Source organism: Sebastes fasciatus, chromosome 5, assembly GCF_043250625.1.
Source record: "Sebastes fasciatus isolate fSebFas1 chromosome 5, fSebFas1.pri, whole genome shotgun sequence".
Classification (NCBI taxonomy): Eukaryota; Metazoa; Chordata; class Actinopteri; order Perciformes; family Sebastidae; genus Sebastes; species Sebastes fasciatus.
Window position 1 is genome coordinate 38,298,443 of NC_133799.1, and position 21,885 is coordinate 38,320,327.

Below are 21,885 nucleotides of genomic sequence, written 5' to 3' on the forward strand. Positions count from 1 at the left end.
GTCCCGAAATTCTGCTGGTAGCTTCAATTGTGTCACCTTCAACTCTCCATGATCTCTTATGTATTTCAGTATATCTGATCACACAATCCCTGTTTGTCACTGTGTTTATAACTGCACAACAAACAAGAACTTCTAAATTATGTGAGGTCTTCTGATCCAGTGGGTCCAGATCTTTGATGTAGGTCAAAAATGAGAGCAAAAGATGGATTTTCACATTTATCTGCGTCACAGAGAGAGAAATAAAGACAGACAGTGAGTTAGTCAGTGAGGCAGGGGGCTGTAAAAATAAAAGTCCTGGAAACCTTTCAGCACATTTCCTGTCTGCTCTCTCTCTCTCTCTCTCTCTCTGGTTTTTGGCTTTAGGACAGACTCGAGGAAACTTGCTCACTCTTTGTTCTCCCTATCTCACAGTTTACCCTCTCTCTCTCTCTCTCTCTCTCTCTCTCTCTCTCTGTGTTGTTGGATGCCAGACGTCTCCGGGTGACGGCGAGCTGTGGAATAGAGGGGGTGGTGGTGGCAAAGTGTGAATTGTGTGTGTGAATGTGTATGACGGCATTCCTCTTCCTCTGAGCGTGTGCAGAAGGTGAAGAAGACGAACAGAGAAGCTCAAATGACTTGGAGGTAGGTGCCAACCAGCTTTCACACACTCTTGGTTGTTGCTCTCTCATGCCGACACATGCCTCCAACAGGCCTCGACACAGAAAAGAAAGACAAACTAGAGGAACATTAGGGGATTTCCTTCCTTTTGTTCTCTCAATCTTCTGTCTTTTGGCTTCTTTATAATGTAAAACACTCATAAACACATAAATTCATGTAAAGTGTGTCTCTTCAGTTTTACAGGCTGAGGATGTGATTAGAGCAGCAGGAGTCCAGTGGAAACTTTCTCTGCAGTGTTTTGTTGCAGTGTTTTTAGCTCCTGCAGGGCTGCTTTTGCTTCCTGCTGCAACAACACAGAGACCTGCATGTTGCAAAAACTCACCTTATGAACAGATAAACTCACTGTATGGACATATAAAGTCACTGTAGGGACAAATAAAGTCACTGTACGGATATATAAAGTAACTGTGTGGACAGATGAACCTAAAGTATGGACAGATAAACTCACTGTATGGAGACAAACTCACTGTATGGACATATAAAGTCACTATGGGGACAGGTAAAGTCAATGTACGGATATATCAAGTCACTGAAGGGACAGATGAACTCACGTACGAACAGATGAACTCACCTATGAACAGATAAACTCATGTACGAACAGATAAACTAGCGTACGAACAGATAAACTCACGTACGAACAGATAAACTTGAGTATGGACAGATAAACTCACGTACGTACAGATAAACTCACGTACGAACAGATAAACTCACGTACGAACAGATAAATTCACGTACGAACAGATAAACTTGAGTATGGACAGATAAACTCACAAAGAAACTCATGTATGAACAGGTTAACTCACATATTGACAGATAAACTCATGTACGAACAGATGAACTCACATATGAACAGATAAACTTGCGTACAAACAGATAAACTCACAAATAAACAAAGAAACTCCCGTACAGATAAACTCACGTACAAACAGATAAATTTATGTTTGAGCAGATAAATACACATACGGACGGATAAACTTACAAAGAAACAAAGAAACGTATGTACGAACAGATGAATTGCGGACTAGCAGATAAACCTGTGTACAAACAGATAAACTCACAAATAAACAAAGAAACTCCCATACAGATGAACTCACTTACGGAGATATAAACTCATGAATAAACAAAGACACTCCTGTACTAACAGGTAAACTCAAGTAGGCTATTGACTCACCTTCGAAAAGATCACGTATGAACAGTGCGAGCAGATAAACTCGAGTAAGAACAGATAAAATTGCGTAGGAGCAGATAAACACACATAGAGACAAATAAACTCACAAATTTAAATAGGCCTAACTCACGTATTAACAGATAAACACATACAGACATATAAACTTACGTACTAACAGATAAACTTACATATTAACAGATAAACTCACGAATAAACAAAAAACTCACGTACGAACAGATAAATAAGAAACTCCTGTACAAATAAACTCACATTCAAACAGATAAACTTTTGTACGAGCAGATAAACAGACATAGGCCTACGGACAGATAAACTCACGAATAAACAGATAAACACAAATATCCATATATATATACTCACAAATACACAAAGAAACTCCTGTACGAACAGGTAAACTTGTGGACGAACAGATAAATTCACATACGGACAGAAACTCACAAATTAACAAAAAAACGTGCATACAAACAGATAGGACAGAAAAACTTGTGTGTAAACAAAGACACAGAACGGTTAGATGGATTAGTTAGCAATATGACACAATTATAGCAAGTTTAGCTTACAAAGGTTATTGGCCCAGACCAGCCAATAAAAATCTTTTTTAAAAAGCAAGCTGAAATTCGAGATTGAATTAGTAGTGATATGCGTATCTGTTGTTGCTACCAGCAGTAGGCTACCAGAGGCAACTTGTGAAGTGGCAGTAGCAGTAGTAGTGACCATAAAGGTAGCATTAGTTGTTGTAGCTTTAGTAGCATACAGTTGTTTGCGGTAATAGTTGTAGTAGTCTTAATATTCTGTTTCAAACTGGAGAGTTTTAGTGCTATGCGCTTCACACTTTAAAACATGGAAATCTGAAGGAAAGTAAATACTCACTATGTTTGGAATGAAAGTAATCCAATATTAAGGTTTATAGGTGGGCACAGTTACCAGCTAAAGACAGCCTGAATCTAGAAACTGTCTGCATCAGTGTTCAAAGGCTGTGTGGGTCTGACTGTGGTCGGATCTGAAGTCAATTATCATGTTTCATTCAGAACCGTGTCAGTTCACCTCAGAGTATGTTTCCCATTCAGCAGCAGTGAGTCACTTCCAGCCGTCCTAGCAGCTGGTGGATCATTTAACAGACGTTCTGCCTCAGCCTGAGCCCTGCTGTTGGGATCCAACGCTCAGTTATTTCTGCAGAGACCAGTCCTCAGGCTGTGCAGGTGAGATTGGAAAATCAATTCCTCTTGGAGAGATGGCATGGAAGTGAGTGGAGCAATTTCTCTGTTATCTGTGTGTAGAACTTTTGTTAAAACTTTATTCTACAAAGGCTTTTTTTCCAGTGTGCTAACCTATGTAGGCTAGCGTTAGGCTACAACCAAACTTACTGTCACAAACTTCAGAACTTAAACTAGGTGTTAAACAACACTGTAATGAAAAATGAAAGCTGACCTTAAATGTATTGCTTTGCAAATGGGAGTCTACAGCCATGCTGGCAGCTCAGTGAGGCTGGACTTTGGCACAGCGGTGCTTTGTGCAAAAATTCTGTGAAAAGTCCGAAGATCACCAGAACCAGAGGGATTTATCCTCTGGACAACAACGTGTCATGGCAATGTGTCAAATAGTGTTTGAGATATCAGTCTGGACCAAAATGGTCGACCGACCAACCAACTAATAAACATTGCCGTCCACTGCTAGCGTGGCTAAACATTGTGATAAATTAAAACTAAAAAGAAAGAGTTGATTTTCATCTTGTTTAGCCTATGTACAGGTTTCTAAAGTGGAACCAGTTTTAACTTTCACCTACTGAATATCTGTGTTACGTTTTTGACGTATTCTGTTGGAGTTAAAGGTGCTAAACCCGAAATTCAGAGCATAGCTGTTGCCTCCACATGGACAACATGGCGACGGCTGAACCAGCGGCTCGCAGCTAACAGTGCTAACAGTGCCAACAGTGCTAACAAAGGCAACAGTGTTGACCCAGCACAGTGTTAACCTAAAAGGTGCGAGGTGACGAGAGCCTACTAGATGACGCATTACCGGTCTGATGTATCACGCTAAAGCTTGTGAAGGATAAACTAATTTTTTATAAATCCCTTCCGTTTCACTGGGAATTTAAGTTAGTAATATAGTATAAAGTATAATATAATAGTATATAAAATACATAAATCACTCTGGCACAATAAAAGCAAAGCCACAATAGAAGAGGTGCAGTTACAGGTAGCTACTGGTTTAAAACCCAAATCCAAGGCAAAACTAAATCCCAACCAGCATGTTTATAAAGTTTTCAGTGGATTTTGTGGATTTTGTGTAACAGCATCATAAAGATCACACATGTCCTGAGCTCCATGTAAGGTCTGTTTCCACAGAGCTGCAGTCACTGTGAGGTTAACACACACATCCAGCTGAAACCTCAAACTAACGAACCGACGCTCGTCTGGCTGGATGGGAAGTGACACGCCGGCTCCAGTTGGTGCCCTGCTTTGATCTTGTAAACACCCACACCCTCCTCCCCCGCTCCACCCCGTCCCATGCCATTTCAAGCACCTCTGCGGGGTCACGCAGATTAACCCCTTGTTTCCTGCAGTGGGCTTTAGTTTTGAAGTGAAATGGAGGGTGAAAGCGTTTTCCGGCTGGGAGCGTGGAGCAGCGGGAGGAGTTTTTTCTATGGGTTTGGAGGATTTAGAGGAGTTTTGGTGTTGGCTATGGGCAGTCGTAGAGATTTAGAGCTGTAGCTAATCATTTTTAGCAGGAAAAATCTGAGTTTTAGGGGGTAGATGATAACGTTGGAGAAGGTTTGGAGCTGTTCAGGAGATTACAGTGTAAGTATTTTGAACATCATCAGAATCAGAGGTTTGTGTGTTGGAAGAGGTCAGGGGTCAGGTTTGTTAGCTTTTGAATGCATCAAACGTTGGAGTTGAAAGTTAGAATTGCCTCATTTTGTTTTAACTTAAAGCTCCACAAATCAATAAATTTTTTATATTAACAGATGGCTCAAATATGTGAAGTGAAAGGAGTTACTTGCGATGTCAAATCTAGTGAAATGTATCCCCATCTCTGCAGCTCTATGGAGCTTTTTAGCCTCTTTTAACTCCTAGTTTTCCTAATGATTTTGCGGCATGTTGCCCATCCACACCCAAACACCTACAGTACACAACAGGAAAACAGTTCAGTGTCTTCTTCTTTATGTTATTTCTGTTCACACTAAAATATGACACAGTAAATTTTACATTTATCCCCACTGGAAAGAAATTCAAAAAGTTCAGTTTCGGCTTTGTGTGTCCAAAATGGAGAGAAAAAGATGCATTTATGAATTTATTCAGCTTACTGGGCATTCAGAAAGCTGAACTGGTGGGGGGGTATTTTTTCAGGAACCAATGAGATGATGAAATCTGATCCATACATTCCAGATCCATGAATTTGAAGGGTTATCAGACACTTAAACACTGCAGAGTTATTTAAGATTTTACTGATCTGGAAAGTTATCACAGCAGCAATTAACTATCTTTCATATTTTTTATCTGAATGTTCAGCGATATTTGTTGTAGTTTCAACATCTATGGTGCATCTGCAGGCAGCTGTTTGCTAAAACTACTTTATAAAGAGATAAAATGTCAGATGTTGTGTTTTCTGTCTCCAAGTGGAGCTTTAAAGCTGAAATTAATAACCCCCTATGCCTGCTAGATGTTCAAACTAGAACAAATATTGTTGAACATTCAGATAAAAGATACAAAAGATAAAATAATTGCTGCTGTGATCCAGATCAGTTAAATCTGCAGAGTTTAAGTGTCTGATAAACCTTCAAATTCATGGATCTGTTACACAATTTGGACTTTATGGATAAGATTTCATCTTCTCATTGGTTCCTGAAAAAACACGCCCCCGCCAATGCAGCATTCTGAATGCCCAGTAAGATGAATAAATTCATATATGCATCTATTTGTCTCCATTTTGGCCATAATAGGCCAAAAATGGAGCTTTTTGAAATGCGTTCCAGTGTGGATAAATGTGACATTGACTGTGTTAGATAGTACAGAAATAAGATGAAGAAGAAGACATGAACTGTTTTCCTGTTGTGTAGGTGTCTGGGTGTGGTTGGAGATCTTTACGGCGTAATGTGAACATACTCTGAGTTGTATTTGTTTGTTGTAAACTCTCCTCTTCAGGTTGTAGTGACACTAGACAAAAGAAGAGGATATGGGTCAAAGCAGACTGAATGGAAAACACTGAGACCTTTGTCCTCCATCAGAATACAACTTTTCACCTGAGCCTGTTTGACAAGAGAACCTCGCTAATCCAAAATGGCTGCTGTCGGCGCGCTTTTGCTGCTGGGGGTGACGGCTGTCTGCAGCGGGAGTCTGGTCGTGGTGAACTCGGGCGTGGAGGTCACCAGGGGTCGATCGGTGTTCATCACAGAGAAGGAGCTGAAGATCAACGTGGATCCGACTACGGACTGTAAGGTGGAGGTGGTGATGAACGAACCCATCACTCAGAGAGTGGGAAGGCTGACTCCACAGGTGAGGACACACTTGCTGCTGTAGTTATAGACTTATGAATGAACAGAATCAGAACAGTTGTATGACTGGTGTTTGGTTCTGTGGCGTTTGCAGGTGTTTGACTGCAGCTTCCTAGAGAACGAGGTGAAATATGTCCACGATGGAAGTCCTCTGCTGGACAAGGACACAGTGATGCTGAGAGTCTACAGGTCAGTTAGCTCTAGTAGCAGAAATACTAGCAGTGGCAGTATTAGTAAAGCAATAGTAGTACAATAAAACTAGGTGTCATTTAAACATTTAATTATGTATGATAATCAGAGAGAGAATATTTCTAGGAGTTCATTAAGGCCCATCATTTTTTATTATTCTTTTCTTTTTTTTTTACAATTTTTTCACCACAGACCAGATTTTGTTCAAAACTGCAGATCTGTTTCAACTGATCTGAAGCATCAAGAATTTTCCTGTTGCAAGCTGACAATGAACTAATTCTCTGGAATTATAATAATATTTATAAAGTTGATTTACAGTATGTAGCACTTTTCTAAACACGGTTACACAGTGTTTTACATGCAAGATTGGGAGCATTTCTATTGCCTCTGCATGGCACTCAACATGGCGACAAATGAGCAGACAACTCTTGGCTAACGGTGCTAACAGCACTAACAGTAAAAACAATGGCAACAGTGCTGACAGAGCTAACAGTGCTAACCTGTGGGGAACCGGAGGGTGGACGCTACACTTCCACGCAGTCGATCAGCACGACGTTATCAGCTGTAACCACTAAAAGGCCCGTGTGGTCGGCCCAGCGATGTAAACACAGCACAGAGAAGCTCAGATTACAACACACACGAGTGAGAGAGACTTCATTCTCTGCTCAGGTAGACATTACTCCTCTATATCTTTACATAGCTATTAGTTGTTTGCTGCTATATTAATGCTCTGCGTATCGTATAGAAAAACTTTGAAAAATGAAAAACGTAAAAGTAAAAATGAAAGATTTTAACAAAAGCTAAATTAAATGAAAAATAAAATTGAATGTGTCTAACGTGCCGGACGTTGGCACTGATCTCCAGAAAGTCCTGATTTGATTAAGTGGGATTCAATTATTGAAGATTCAAAGCATCAGAAAAATACCAGATGTACTTATGAAAGGGTTTCATAGAATTTATCCCATGGGAACTCAAGTATGTACTGTACATAGCTATAATCTATGTTACTTTATGACTGATAATAACCTTTATGTGTATTGTAACAACACAAATTAGAGTTCCATCAATTTATAAGTTACACAATAAATTTACACATATCATTTAGCTCAAATGTTGACATATTCACCAAGAAAACACACAGATATAAAGGTCAATCATGGTATTAAGAACCAATATTGGATAATTCAAATGAAGACTATTTATATTAATGAATATATATGTTTATATTGATATATTTTTTTACCTGGTCTATTTACATATGAGAAAGCAAATAACTGTACAGAAATGCAAATAAGCTTCTGCTCATTTACCAAAGACAAAGTACAGTACGTTAAAGGTACTCTATACGATATCCACAGCATTAATATAGCAGCAAACAACTATTTGCTATGTAAAGATATAGAGGAGTAATGTCTACCTGATAAACACTGTTCTGCTCTGTCAGCAGTGTTACCATCGTTTTCACTGTTAGTGTTATTAGCACTGTTAGTAATGAGTCGCCGGCTCAGGATTCGCCATGTTGAGAGCCATAAGGAGGCAATAGAAATGCTCCCAGTCTTGCATTTAACACCTAAAAAAAAGATAAAAATTTGCACTGCAAACTCCAGCGTTTGCACTGCAAATAGGGATTTTATAAGACTATTTTCCCCGAAATATTTTTATTATCTGTATTTTTTTTAAATTGGATTGTCACCTGTTTTTTTAAAACGACTACTTCTCTGAAAAAATATCTTTTGAGTATCAAACACCCATTCTGTTGGCCTGTTGTGGGCTTGAAAAGTGGCTCTGAAAAGTTTGCATCGACAGCTGTAATTGGCTTTCATTTACTGACTCTCATTTTGCTGCAGTGAAAATAGGAATCGTAAAAAACGTTTTTAAATAGCTCTTTCCGGCAGTGCATTTATCTATGTTGTGAAGAAATAACACGTTTAAACCCTAAAGACTCTCTTTTAACACGCTGTGTGGTGTCCGTGTGGAGGTTCACGTTGTCAGACACGCTGGTGGAGATGGTGGTTCTGCCGGTGCGGGTGGTGGACTCGGGGCTTGGTGTTGTGGAGCTGGGCAGCGCTCCTCTCGTGGTTCCTCTGTTCTACGGTTTATCCAACGCCATCGACGTCTCCGTCCTGAACATCCGGACCACGGCAGACCTGGTCTGCATTGTCAGGCTGATGACCTCCGACACCAGCGTCCCCGCTCTGGGTCAGCTGGTGAGGGAGGAGGACTCCACACAGAGGAAGGGTAGGTCACATCTGGACACGTCACAGTCTGTGTTGTTTAATGGTTATGGCTGTGGCTCAGAGGGTAGAGCAGGTCGTCCACCAATCGGAAGGTCGGTGGTTCGATGTGGCATAGCCATCGGTGTGTGAATGGGTTTTTAGATTAGATCCTGCTGGGCTGATATGAATGGGTGAATGCTGACATGTAGTGTAAAGCGCTTTGAGTGGTTGGAAGACTAGAAAAGCGCTATATAAATGGAAGTCCATTTACCATTTACCATAATGAACCACAAAAACATACCGGTTTCTGATTAGCTGACAGATGTTCTCGTACACAGGTGTGGTCAACGGTTTAATCACTGCGACTCTGATGCTTCAGGCCCAGTAAACAGTTAACTCTCTCGTAACTAATGAACTTGTCGACTCCCCTGACTAAATGTAACAAAATAAATTAATAGATGGTTTATTTGAAAATGATTTTACTATTTTATTATTTAACCCTTAGAGACTGACATTACTGTCTTTCAGAGGCTGTAGCAGGTTCAGTTTTAGAGCTAGAGTGAAGTTACAGATATCATATGGAACTAGAAAAACCAAGGAATCGTTGGTAACAATCATGTCTATGCTGCTATCTTGTTGGGAGGGAGGCTCAGTAACACTCCAAAGTTTCGCTAAATTTTGGCGAGGAAAAACTGGCATGGCCATTTTAAAAGGAGTCCCTTGACCTCTGACCTCAAGATATGTGAACGAAAATGGATTCTATGGGTAACCACGAGTCTCCCCTTTACAGACATGCCCACTTCATGATAATCACATGCAGTTTGGGGCAAAAAACAGGCAGTTGTTTGAATGCAGTATAAGTGTTATTTTCACCTATTCTAAAAAGGTGTATTTAAATATTTCTGCATACTGGGGTCCCTAAACAGTCTTGGAATTGAATTGGGCATCACTGTGAAGCTGAGACTCTTGTGATTTCATTGAGCCAATTGTATTCATGTGTGATGATGTTAGTCCCCATAGGAGACATTTCATTGTAGTTAGACCATTTTTTAAAATTTGACCTCACTGTATAAAACGACCTGTGGTGAACTCTAGGATAATCACAGCCTCATGAAACTTTACCGCCACAAACTAGAGACTTAGAGCATTCAGAGGATGGATGGATCAGACTATAGACCTAGAGCATTCAGAGGATGGATGGATCAGACTATAGACCTAGAGCATTCAGAGGATGGATGGATCAGACTATAGACCTAGAGCATTCAGAGGATGGATGGATCAAACTAGAGACCTAGAGCATTCAGAGGATGGATGGATCAGACTAGAGACCTAGAGCATTCAGAGGATGGATGGATCAGACTATAGACCTAGAGTATTCAGAGGATGGATGGATCAGACTAGAGACCTAGAGCATTCAGAGGATGGATGGATCAAACTAGAGACCTAGAGCATTCAGAGGATGGATGGATCAAACTAGAGACCTAGAGCATTCAGAGGATGGATGAATCAAACTAGAGACCTAGAGCATTCAGAGGATGGATGTATTTCATAGCTAGATTGACAATAAGGGGCTTTCTGAGCAGTTTCCAGAACAGAAGTGCACGCCATCCAATCGCCAAAAAGTGCAATTCTTGCAGAAATCTCCAAATGTCAAAAGTTTTTGAAACCAAATCACAGCATGTCTTTTTCAGTGGTGTTCCTCAAGGTCTTGGTGTCTTAATGTGGTATTTTGGAGGGATTATTCATAATTGCTGTCAATTCTTGAGTGGTAACAACTGGTTAAATGTAGCACCAAATCTATGTATCAAATGGTATCAACCCAAAACTTGCTGCAACAATTTATGAGATACAGTATAATAGAGCATGAGAATCATATATTTTCTTCCATCATAATGTTCTAAGCCCTTATATGCTTTCACAATTTATTTTAATAAATAAATTAATCAATTAATTAATGTTTATTACAGATTTATGACTAACTTGACACACAGTGCTACAGTAAGCTGCATCTCAAATTAATCTCCAGGTTTCCAGCTTTCAGATGATGTACACCACTTCTATAGGGGCCGGGCGGCTGTGGCTCAGAGGGTAGAGCAGGTCGTCCACCAATCGGAAGGTTGGCGGTTCAATCCGCTCGATCACATGTCGGTGTGTCCTTGAGCAAGACACTTAACCCGAAATTGCTCCCGAAGGCATAGCCATCGGTGTGTGAATGAGTATTTAGATCAGATCCTGATGGCCAAAGTTGGCACCTTAGCAGCCTCTGCCATCAGTGTATGAATGTGTGTGTGAATGGGTGAATACTGACATGTAGCGTAAAGCGCTTTGAGTGGTCGGAAGACTAGAAAAGCGCTATATAAATGCAAGTCCCTTTATCATTTCTATGTGACATCTACTGTTGACCTGCTATCTCACCCTAAAGACCCCCTGTACCCCTCTAAAAAAGACAAAAACAGTTCTATTGTGTCCGAGGGTTAAAAATATATTGTATTTAATTTTTTTAAACAATATTCAACGTTACATTATCAACATAAATTGGATAGATAAATGGATATAACCACTTGCAAGTTTCTCCGGAAAAACAAATATTAACTAAAAGTACACTCGGAGAGCGCAGACCTCCGCCAAGGCAGGTTTCATGTATTTCGCTGCCCCCCCTCGCCGTTCAGCTTGCGCCATCATCCACATGTGTTTTTGTTTATGTTGAGATGAGCTGAACGCGTCATCAGTTACACTGCGCATGTCTTAAAGCAGGTGGTGTTAATGCACAGGCTAGGCGGAGTCATGAAAAAAAAATCCCAAAGCTGGATCATGATCCGGATCACCACCAAAATCTAATGGATTGTTCATTGTGCCACACCCCACCCCTCCAAAACATTTCATTCAAATCCATCACGGTCTTTTGGAGTAATCCTCCAAACGGACAAACCAACAAACAAACCAACGCCGGTGAAAACATAACCTCCTTCCTAGGCCTTTGGCCTTGGTAATAATCATTTTTGCTATAATAACTTTTTTTTTTTTACAGCATGTAGCACTTCTAAACACAGTTACAAAGTGCTTTACAGTAAAACAACAAAGCTAAACAGAGAAACAGTAAAATAATCTGGTAGAAAGTACGAAGAATATAAGAAGATATAAACATAAGAAAAAATAACAACAATGAAAATTATATAACAAATAACAAAATAACAAAGTGAAATTAAAAGCTAAATTAAAAATAAAATTAATAAGATAATCAAATAAAACTGAATAAAAAATGAATTACAATAAATAAAAATAATTTAAAAAAAACGTATAACTAAATTTAGAAATATATTAAATAATAGGAAATAAACAACAGTGATAATAGAAAAATAAAAACTATACATTTAAAATAATACAAGCAACTAAAGTAAATAAAAATGAGAAATAAATTACAAATGTTAAAAAGTATGTTTTTGTGTATGCTTGATGATTTCCGCATGCACAATCTTAATCTGTTGCTGCTGCATCTCTGCAGCTGGATTTGTCTCCAATCGTCTATCTGTTGTCTGTCGTTCTCCTTCAGGCAGAGAGACGGCAGCGCTCTGTCCGGGGAACAAACCCTGTCTTCATGACACCAAGGTGGTTCGTTTCCTCAAAACCAGCTGCCAGGACTTCCTGAGCTCCGGTCTCAAGTACCAGCACCTCAGCCCTCCATCACCAGAGATCGACTACATCCCCATCAGGGTGGAGCTGCGGGAGCAGGCCACCAGGGCTCTGCTGGAGGTACAAGCAACATCCAGAAATAAATATTGATATTATTCCTATCCAGCATTCACTTACTACAGTGTAGGAAATAGTATGCTGGAGGAAAACAAACTTGTAGTAATGCTACTCAAAAGAGCTTGAATTGAACAAAGTTGATAAACTGCAGCTTCAGTCACATCCAAGTCGTATGTGGATGTTTTCCAGGCGACATTAGCATCTGAGACATGGAGAGGTTTATTGGCAGTCAGAAAATGACATCCCACTTTCATGTTCTCAGCTCTGGAAGTGGAAGGTTGTGGAGCAGGAGGTTTTGCAGAGGTTTAAAAGGCTTGTAAATAGTGTGTCTTTATTACAAAGACCTGTCATTTCTAACACGTCTGATTGTCTATTCTGGGGCTTACTCTTCAACACCACATTTAACAGCAAAAGTTGTGGCAACATGTGTTGATTTCTACGTGATACATGTTGTGTTAAAACGTACATTACTGTTGGAAAGTTTGGAAGCAGCTGTTGTATTGATGCTTCTCTTCTTCACTTCAGTTATGGCTATTTTAACAGAGATAAAAACAGTATAATTCAGACACCAAATGTATGTGAAGTGATTCAAACTTCCATTTCGTCGATGTCCCTGCAGTGTTGCATGACAGGGGACAATACTGTTGGAACTTAGATTTTGACCCTCGATCATTGTTGAACCACAACGGTGCAACTGGGCTCTAAATATTGAGTTAGTCCGTTTTGTTAGTCCTTTGGGCCCTCTGCAGTCTACTCAGTCAGTCCCTCCAGGAATTTGCGATCGCAACAATTCACGCAAATTCAACCAATCCCTGTGATTTTTGCACGACCTTGCAATTTTGTCCAATCACCGCAACTTTGACCAATCATAGCAGTCCCCCCGCGCCCATGTCACTTCCTTCTTTCTGGTTGTGAAGATGCATCAGACATGTCGGGACAACATCTCACATTTACCAACAAAAATAACTGCGCAAGACCGTGCAAGGCAGTTCGGAGGCAAACTGTTCTGCACCGCCTGCAATATTGTGGTGGAACACAAACGAAAGTCATCGATTGACAAACACTTTTTACCGCAAAGCCCACACGAGTCTGGCTAAAAAGCGTGGACAACAGACGAGATAAATCACCATGACGGAGGCTGTTGCATCCAAATCTGTTGCAAGTGCTGAAAGAATAGGAGCATTGGAAGTCAGACGGCGGCTGGCGGTACCACGGTTTTACACACTACGGCTCACGTTACCGCAGTTTAACAACCGCGTCATAGAACTTCAGGTAACGTAAAAACACAAATGGTTCACTCTAGAGCCAGTGTTTGGTTTGTCCGTTCTGGGCTACTGTAGAAACATGGCAGAGCAACATGACGGACTCCGTGAAGAGGACCCGTTCCCTCATTCTCATCATCCTCTTTCTAATCTAACGAAAACACAATGATTCTTAGTTTAGATTATACACTAATGAAAACACAGTTATGAATATTATATTCCATTTTTTGCTAATAGATCCTCGAAAAATGTGACACACTGTTCCTTTAAGATCATGTAGAACTGAGAGGTGCTCTTTGGGAAAAACGGGGCAACTTTATCTTTTACATTCATCTTCCCATCCCTTTGCCCCGCTCGCAGGCAGAGTCGGTGTGGTTGCCGGTTCTGATCCACGGTGCGATGCAGAACCAGCCGCCCCAGGCCGCCTTCATGGCCTCCTTCATCCTGGAGGTGGACCAGTTCATCCTCACCCCGCTCACCACCGCCTCCCTGGATGCTAAAGACCACGAGACGCCACAGGAGAGGCTGGTCTTCAACATGACCGTCCCACCCGCCGAGGGCTACGTCACCCACCTGGACGACCACACAAAGCCTGTCACGTCCTTCACCTGGCTGGACCTCCACGAAATGAAAGTGGCCTACCAGCCGCCCAACAGCAGCCAATCTCACCGCAGGAACTACGAGGTACTCGAGGTTATGCCAATTAAAAGTATAAAGACAGACTTAAAACGTAAAATAAAGCATTATCTCAAATATGAAATATATGAGGCGAGAAATGTATCATCAAAAAACCTGTGTTGCAAAAGCCAGTTTCACAATGAAATGGTGTGAAATGTTAGCGAGAGGTTAAACTTTCAGGAAAAAGAAAAAAATTCAATAAAAAAAAGTATATACAATTTTCAATTTCCACAAGTTAAGTAAATAAAAAAAATTAATACAAAAACAATATGAAATAGAAAATAGGAGGTACATTTTTGAAGTAGAGCCTTGTCTTATGAGCAATTATGATAGAAGCATTTTGTACCAAATACATTTATTTGGACAACTGGAGGATTTGAATGCAACGGCACCGGAATGTTTTTTTTATTATCTTCAGGAATCAAGTAAAGTTTTGGTAAAACATTTTTGGCGTGTATTTTCAACTATAACAGGTTGTGAAACACACAAACTTCAGAATTTCCATGTATAACTCAAACTCTTCATCTCATCAAGTATGAAATATGTTATCTTTATGGACAAATATTATTATTATCATATTTTAGTATATATATTTTAGTCTTGTACTATTCTATCAATATATTTTATGTAAGGTGGAGTTCCAGGCTATAGACAGTTCCTACATGACCAGCCCACCCCTCATGGTCCACATCTCCATCAGGACGGCTGAAACAAACGCACCCAGAGTCTCCTGGAACATGGGTACGAGGGTTTTACTAATATAAATCCATTTACATTTTTTTCATCCATAATACATACTGTATGTAATAAAGTCAAACTAATCACTTCCTGTTTAACTTTTATGTCTCAGGTTTGGACCTGCTGGAGGGTCAGTCCCGACCAATCACGTGGGAGGAGCTGCAGATAGTCGACAACGACAACATCGATGCAGTCTACCTGGTGGCTGTGGACGGACCTCTTCATGGACGCCTTAGTGTCAGAGGTGAGGTCAAAGGTCACCGGGTCCCTTTGCTAGTTCTACATTTGAATGCCGACACACAGTGACTGCTAGTGGTCGAAAGTAAGTAAGTACACTTACTCAAGTTCTGTACTTAAGTACAATTTTAAGGTACTTGTACTTTACATGAGTGTTCCCATTTTCTGCTACTTTATACTTCTACTCCACTACATCCCATAGAGAAATATTGTACTTTTTACTCCACTACATTTATCTGACAGCTTTAGTTACTTTGCAGATTCAGATTAACAATACACAATATAGTCAACAAATTATTTATGATGTAATTTTATAGATTAAGATAAAACTTTATTGATCTGCAAGCTACCCAGCAGTAATATACTGTATAAAGTCCATCTTTACCAGCTGCAACGTTAAAGTGATGAATACATTAATCAATAATTATAATACAATAATATAATATATATTATTCTGAAATGGGCCATTCTGCAAAGAACGGCACTGAAAACGATGTTTTCGCTCTTCTCCCGACTGGCTTCAGCAAGAGTTTGATTGACAGATGGTTCATCCAATCACCTGCCAAGTATTTTTTTGGAAGCACCTGTCCTTGTCCTGGTTCTTAGTGACAGAGTTGCTTGTTAGTTTGAAGAAAGGAGGTTAAACACAAAGAATAGTAAGCCTGTCCAGTGCTCACAGAATAGATTCAATCTTGTTTTTTGGGATTCAGCATGCTGAATCTGTTACCAACTAGGGGAGGTTATTTAAGAGGATGTGAGTTTCAGATCGGTTTGACTCTGATGAAGACGCAGTTTGCGTTGAAGCGTTAGTCTGTAATAAAGTTGATTGCCTTACATCCGTGTGCTCCAGTGTGCTTTGGACCTGGTCTCTGAAGCCTCTCCTGTTGCTTGTTAGTTTCTCAAGATTACCAACCCTGGCTTTATGTACATTTTGATGCTGATACTTGTACTTGTATTTTTACTTAAAGGCCCAGACACACCAAGCCGACATCAAAGAACTGTTGCGTTGCCTCACGTCGCCTTCGTCTTGGCTGACAAGTTGCACATGAACACACCGCAAAGCCTAAGCCAACAGCCACCTATCACGTACGTTCTGCGCCTGCGTGAGATGAAATAACTCTCCACACCAGCAGGCGATGGTAGTCTGTATTCGTCATTCAAAAAGGGAAATCAGATGAGATGAAGATGAAAAATGAGAAGAGCCTTCTGTGTGCACACTGAACTTTACTCTTTGGCTTGTTTTCCTCACTTCCGTTTCTCTTCTTGTGCACTGATTCGCTTAAAGGGGGACTGTTTGTAACTTCTTCCACATATAAATTATTGCGGGTCCCATGCGCGCTCGCGTGTGTCTACGCTGTTCAGACTCAGACTCCAACACAAACTACAGTGAAGCACCAAAACCTCTTGGTTGTATCTAGTGAAGCCCGTCTGTTAAACAGTGTTGGCCGCGGTCGGAGGACGCGGAGGAGACCGCAGCTTTGGTCTCCAGGACCGGAGTCTCTGCTGTACTCTGCTCCTCTGCTCCTCTGCCTGCCTTCACTCACACACCACGCTTGTTCTCACTCTTCCGCTCCACTCTCACGTGCATGCGCGCACACTCGTCTCACACGTCTTGTGAAGTGACAGGGCTCCTCAGAGAGAAACGTTATCGTCTCCGACCAAAACTCAGGTGTCTCTCCTGTTCCTTCTGATCGCGGTCGGGAGGCTGAGGCACGAAAAGCCAACACTAGGATCAGCATTGATTCATGGAGAGACCTTCGTCTGGTCAGCTAACATTACTGCCAAGCAGCTGAAATATAGAGTGATATTGTGCTTTTAGCTGACGTGTGTCTCCTCACTGTTTTGAGCGATGCTCCTTCATGTCTATGTAGAGCGAGCACAAGCACGAGCAACAGGACGCTGACTTTCTTTGACTTAACAGTCAACCACAGGTGTCGCTGTTAAGACATTTCTGATTCCTACAAACAGTCCCTTTAAGCTGAACAGCCAATCAGAGTGATTTCTCTCACCGACGGGCTCCGCCGCTGATTCAACATCCTGAATCGGCCGAAAAACCTCCGACATGAGCAGACTAGAGCCGGCGATGTGGGACACACTAAAAAAACTAGGCCGACAGACGCTCACTGATGGCCCCAAACATTCCGACGGCCGACCGTCGGCTTGGTGTTTCAGGGCCTTAAGTAAAAATTGAATGCAGGACTTTTATTTGTAACAGTATTTCTACACTGTGGTGGTATTACTATTATTACTGCAGTACAAAATCTCAGTAATTCTTCTACAATTGGCGGCTGCACTATAATTAACCACAATCTGTTGGTTAGTTTAAATTCCTTAACAGAGTATGTAGTGGCTTGTTGTTCACATCAGCAGCTGCATTTCTTTGTTGTGTTTGATTTTTGTTTTTGAGTTTCTGCATGAATCCAACCTCTGTTATGTTGAAGTAAAAATGAGTTGTTAAAGCCAAAAGATGCTGGATCAAAGCAAAACAACAAGATAAATCACCTCAGCGCATTCCTGATTGGATGCAGCATACAAACTGGGTGTAGTAGACTGGTGATGGAGGGCAGTAAAATGCACATTTGTACATTTAGTCACATGCAGTATACAGATAGAGACCCATTACTTTTTGAAAGAACCCCAGTTTGATCCTTCGTCCTCATACCTCGCTCCTTTAATCCCGTGCTGGTATTCTGACACACACACCGCCCAGGGAATTCCCAGAGAACGTCGTCTGGCCTTTTCCGCCCTTTTTCCTCCATGTGTTGCCCATCCGTCAGGGACTGTGGTGTGGCTGGGGAAGCATATGTCTAGTGGCCCTGCATGTGTTTCCTAATCAGGTGTAAAATGGGGCCGCGGCCACTTCGCCAGGGGGGCCGTGGCAGCACGGAGGCTGCTGCTGCTGCTGCCGCCGCCTCCCTCTCCGTCCACGTCTGTCCCTTCCAGCCCAGCGCGTTGTTAGACGGCCTCTTTGTCTCAAACGGGGAGCTGGACCGAGCAGATTGGAGGGATTTACGCCATTTCATGCCGCCGTGCACAGGGAGCAGATGCACTGTCCCCAAACATGCTACCAGCAAGGAGGGGGGCAGTGAGGGAGGAGGAGGGGGGTGAGGTGGCAGGAGTGCAGAAGCCCCGAGGGGTTCAGGCAGGGAGTTAACCTTTCATGGCTGCTTTAGACGTGTAGGAGCAGAGGGAAGCTCAGAGGGAGACGAGGTGCGTTTTCAACTGATTCTCCAGCTCGTTTCATCAAATTGGAGGCTGATATTTAACTTGTGATCGCTCTCTAATTTAGATACATTTACAAACAATTTATGATCGTGACCTCAAGAGCATCTCGCAGTGGGGCTTATGCTGAGGATATCTTTGTTTAGACTAGGGATGTCACGGTACCAGAAATCTAGTAGTCGATACCAATAGCAGTGAATTTCCACAATTTTCGATACCAAATTCGATACCACGGTAAAAAAAAACAATAAATCCCATGTAATGTGTACATGTGTCTATATATATTCTCAGATTGCAAGCAGTAGTATAAATTCACTGACATGGTGACATTTCACTGGGTAAAGGCTACCAGAGGTCGGACCAAGTCATTGTTTTGCAAGTCACAAGTAAGTCTAAAGTCTGTGACTCAAGTCCCAACTCAGGTCTCGAGTCCTAAACAGGCCATAAACACTCTTCATCAAATGTGACGTCATTTTAACAGCAGAGTAACTGGAACCAACTGGTGCTCAGTAACATAACGTTAGTTCTTCATGGTTTTCTCCTGAAACTTGATTGGATGCTGTTGGATTGGTTCAAACTAAGTGGGTCTGGGGAGTTAAGTGTAAGATAATCAATTGCTAGTTCCAATAACATTCACCGGAAATACAGAGTCCAGAATTCAATAAAAACCAAACCACCACTTTTAAGAGATTTAGCAATAAGCAACAAAAGATAGAAATTCAGTTTGTTCAGTTCAGTTCAGTTTCTTCCGACTGAATCCTCTTCTCAAACATAGAGGATCTCTGCATCTCTGGATCTCGCTGCTGCAGAGCGCTGTTGTGTGTGTGTGTGTGTGTGTGTGTGTGTGTGTGTGTGTGTGTGTGTGTGTCAATCTCCGACAGAGAGCAGAGGACAGAAGCAGCCGCATTTTGCGCTTGGCGGGTGTTGATTTCGGACCCTGCAGGCATCGTACGGTACCGTCTGTACTATTGAAAACAAGTACCAACACGTTTTTAGAATTTTGGCATCGACTTGGTACCGAAGTATCGGTTCTTGTGACATCCCTAGTTTAGACATTGAACTAGCGTCTAACTTCACTTGGATGAGAGCAAAGTCACAAAGCTAAACTTTTTCCTGCTCCTTCTACCATTACAAAGCATAATTACAGCCGCAAGCGGCAGTTCGCGGGTTCAAGCCTTTTTTTGCTCAACAGTGGGAAGCAGCTGAATTGCCAAAATCAAAGCCAGGAGCAGCAGTGATCGGGTTTTGGGCTTTAAAAAGCAGAGCAAAGTCATTTCACCCAATTTAATTCTGTATAAAGAAGGAATGAGACCAATCACTCCCTTGTTTCATCATTACAATGTATGCAGCCTTTCTGTACGTGTACACTCAAAGTCCCACCAGTCATATTTCTTGGCATTTTGGGGACGTTTCACATTTCTAAATCATTTTACACACGTTTCAAAATTGTTATAAAATATATTCTGTGAGTTTGGTAAACCCCTGAAGTTCACAGGAAACTTTCAGGGGATGTTTCAGGCAGGTTTAGGAGTAGATGTCAAAAATGTGTTTTTCAAAAAATTCAAAATGGTGGAAAATGTAGTTAGGCGGACTTTAGTTGTCCAAGAGACTTTTTCGTAGAACACATGGAGGTGGACATGTGTGTCAAATTTCAAGTCAATTGGACTTACGGTGTGAGTGGCGTGGCCTTTCCAAAATCGCGATTTTGGGAATTAATTATAGCGCCACCATGTGGCCAATTGGGGTTATATTTCATCAAGCATCTGCACATCATTTCCAGTTATTGTGCCAAGTTTCATGTTTCTAGCTCATTCCAGCTCACGGCAATTTGAGCCACGGCATAAGACAACAAATAATAAAAAACGTTACAACTCAATAGGGTTCTGCCCCTTTGGGGCTTGAACCCTAATAAACACCATATCTGTGACGTGATGAGCCCTGTAGGGTTTAGACCAGTGGTTCTCAACCTCTTTGACTTGTGACCCCTTAAAACATTTCAATGTTTGATGTGCCAATGTTTTTCATTCAGCAAATGTTTAATTTGAAGGATTTTTAGAGGACTGAGGATGTTATTTAGTATTTGACATTTTTGAATTATTAAAGTGATAGTTTGGGTGTTTTGAAGTGGGGTTGTATGAGGTTCTCATCCATAGTAGTGTATTTACTACAGCAGATGATGGTCGGCACGCCCCCAGCATCTAAAAACAGACAGGAGTACCGACTCCTGAGCAAAGCTATGTACTGCTTTTGGCAGGGACGGCAGAAAAACGTATTTTAGCCACCTAAAAAAAAGGCTCACCTACAAAAATCTATATCCATTTAAGTGTACGCTATATTTAGAATATTTTCAACTCTTTATTTTGACATCAGACAGTCTTTTCCTTCTCCTTTCCAACAGGGAACTGAGCTGAAAGTGAAACCTATCTCTGCTCTCTCCAAAGCCAGCAGGCTCAGATGACAAAAACAGTATAGATACGTAACCTTTCATTTGGGTGGCTAAAATACCTTTTTTATGCGGTCCGTGGCACTGTATTGCTTTGCTCCAGTGTTGGTGCTACTGTCTGTTTCTCCAAACTTGGGGCACGCTGACCGCAATCTACTGTAAGTAATACAACTAACCCTACTGCTGGCAAGAGGCTAATGCTGTCGTGTCTAGAAGGTATCCCTCAAATTGTAAAAACGTGCACTGCTATCAGTCACACCGAAGGAGCGGACGGGCCGCGGCTCCAATGTTTTGAATTTGGACTGCTGTTACCCATTTTAAATGCTAGCTGTCAGTTCTACATATTGCTCCTTTAACGGTTTTCTTTCTCTGCCTTCTTTCCTCTCTCGTCTCTTTGTTTCCTGCTTCTCATACTGTCTTTTTTAACTCTCTGTTATCACTGTGTTTCCTGTGTGTCTCTCCTCACCACCAACCATCAAAAACCTGTCCAGACAAACCCTAGTATAGTAGTTGGATGCTTGTTGAAACTTTTGTACCACTAAGCATGCTTCCACCACCAACCCCCTCCATGTAGGATAGCAGCACCCTCTCCAGCATCATTTTATCTCCTCACTTTGGACACTCGTTGTAAAGAAGGAACAAAAGTTTGGCTCTGCTCTGCTCACATGTATGTATGCATGTATGTCTGTACGGGGCCTGTAGGAAGCATTTAGTGGGTCCTCTGGTGGAGTTGTGTCTCTGAGGAGAGCGCCGCTGACCCTCCATGCTGCGACTCAGGGGGTGACAACGCTGCAGCGTGGGGGACAGTCACTGCAGGC

The 21,885-nt window shown here is 41.5% G+C and overlaps 1 protein-coding gene across 7 annotated transcripts in view; it reads left to right on the plus strand.

The window, feature by feature from the left end:
- Nucleotides 1–364: 364 nt before the first annotated feature.
- frem1b (Fras1 related extracellular matrix 1b) overlaps nucleotides 365–21,885 on the plus strand; it is an 81,085-nt gene continuing 59,564 nt past the window's right edge. The window contains exons 1-9 of one of the 7 annotated variants that reach the window (XM_074636650.1): nucleotides 365–621; nucleotides 2,914–3,042; nucleotides 5,986–6,336; nucleotides 6,430–6,524; nucleotides 8,503–8,762; nucleotides 12,291–12,490; nucleotides 14,110–14,433; nucleotides 15,060–15,168; nucleotides 15,278–15,409. In XM_074636650.1, the coding sequence (XP_074492751.1) occupies nucleotides 6,121–6,336; nucleotides 6,430–6,524; nucleotides 8,503–8,762; nucleotides 12,291–12,490; nucleotides 14,110–14,433; nucleotides 15,060–15,168; nucleotides 15,278–15,409 (1,336 nt within the window). In that variant the 5' untranslated portion in view covers nucleotides 365–621; nucleotides 2,914–3,042; nucleotides 5,986–6,120. Of the gene's footprint in view, nucleotides 622–2,910; nucleotides 3,043–5,985; nucleotides 6,337–6,429; nucleotides 6,525–8,502; nucleotides 8,763–12,290; nucleotides 12,491–14,109; nucleotides 14,434–15,059; nucleotides 15,169–15,277; nucleotides 15,410–21,885 lie in introns of those variants that run through there. The other 6 variants (XM_074636645.1, XM_074636644.1, XM_074636647.1 and 3 more) reach the window with 6 other exon arrangements.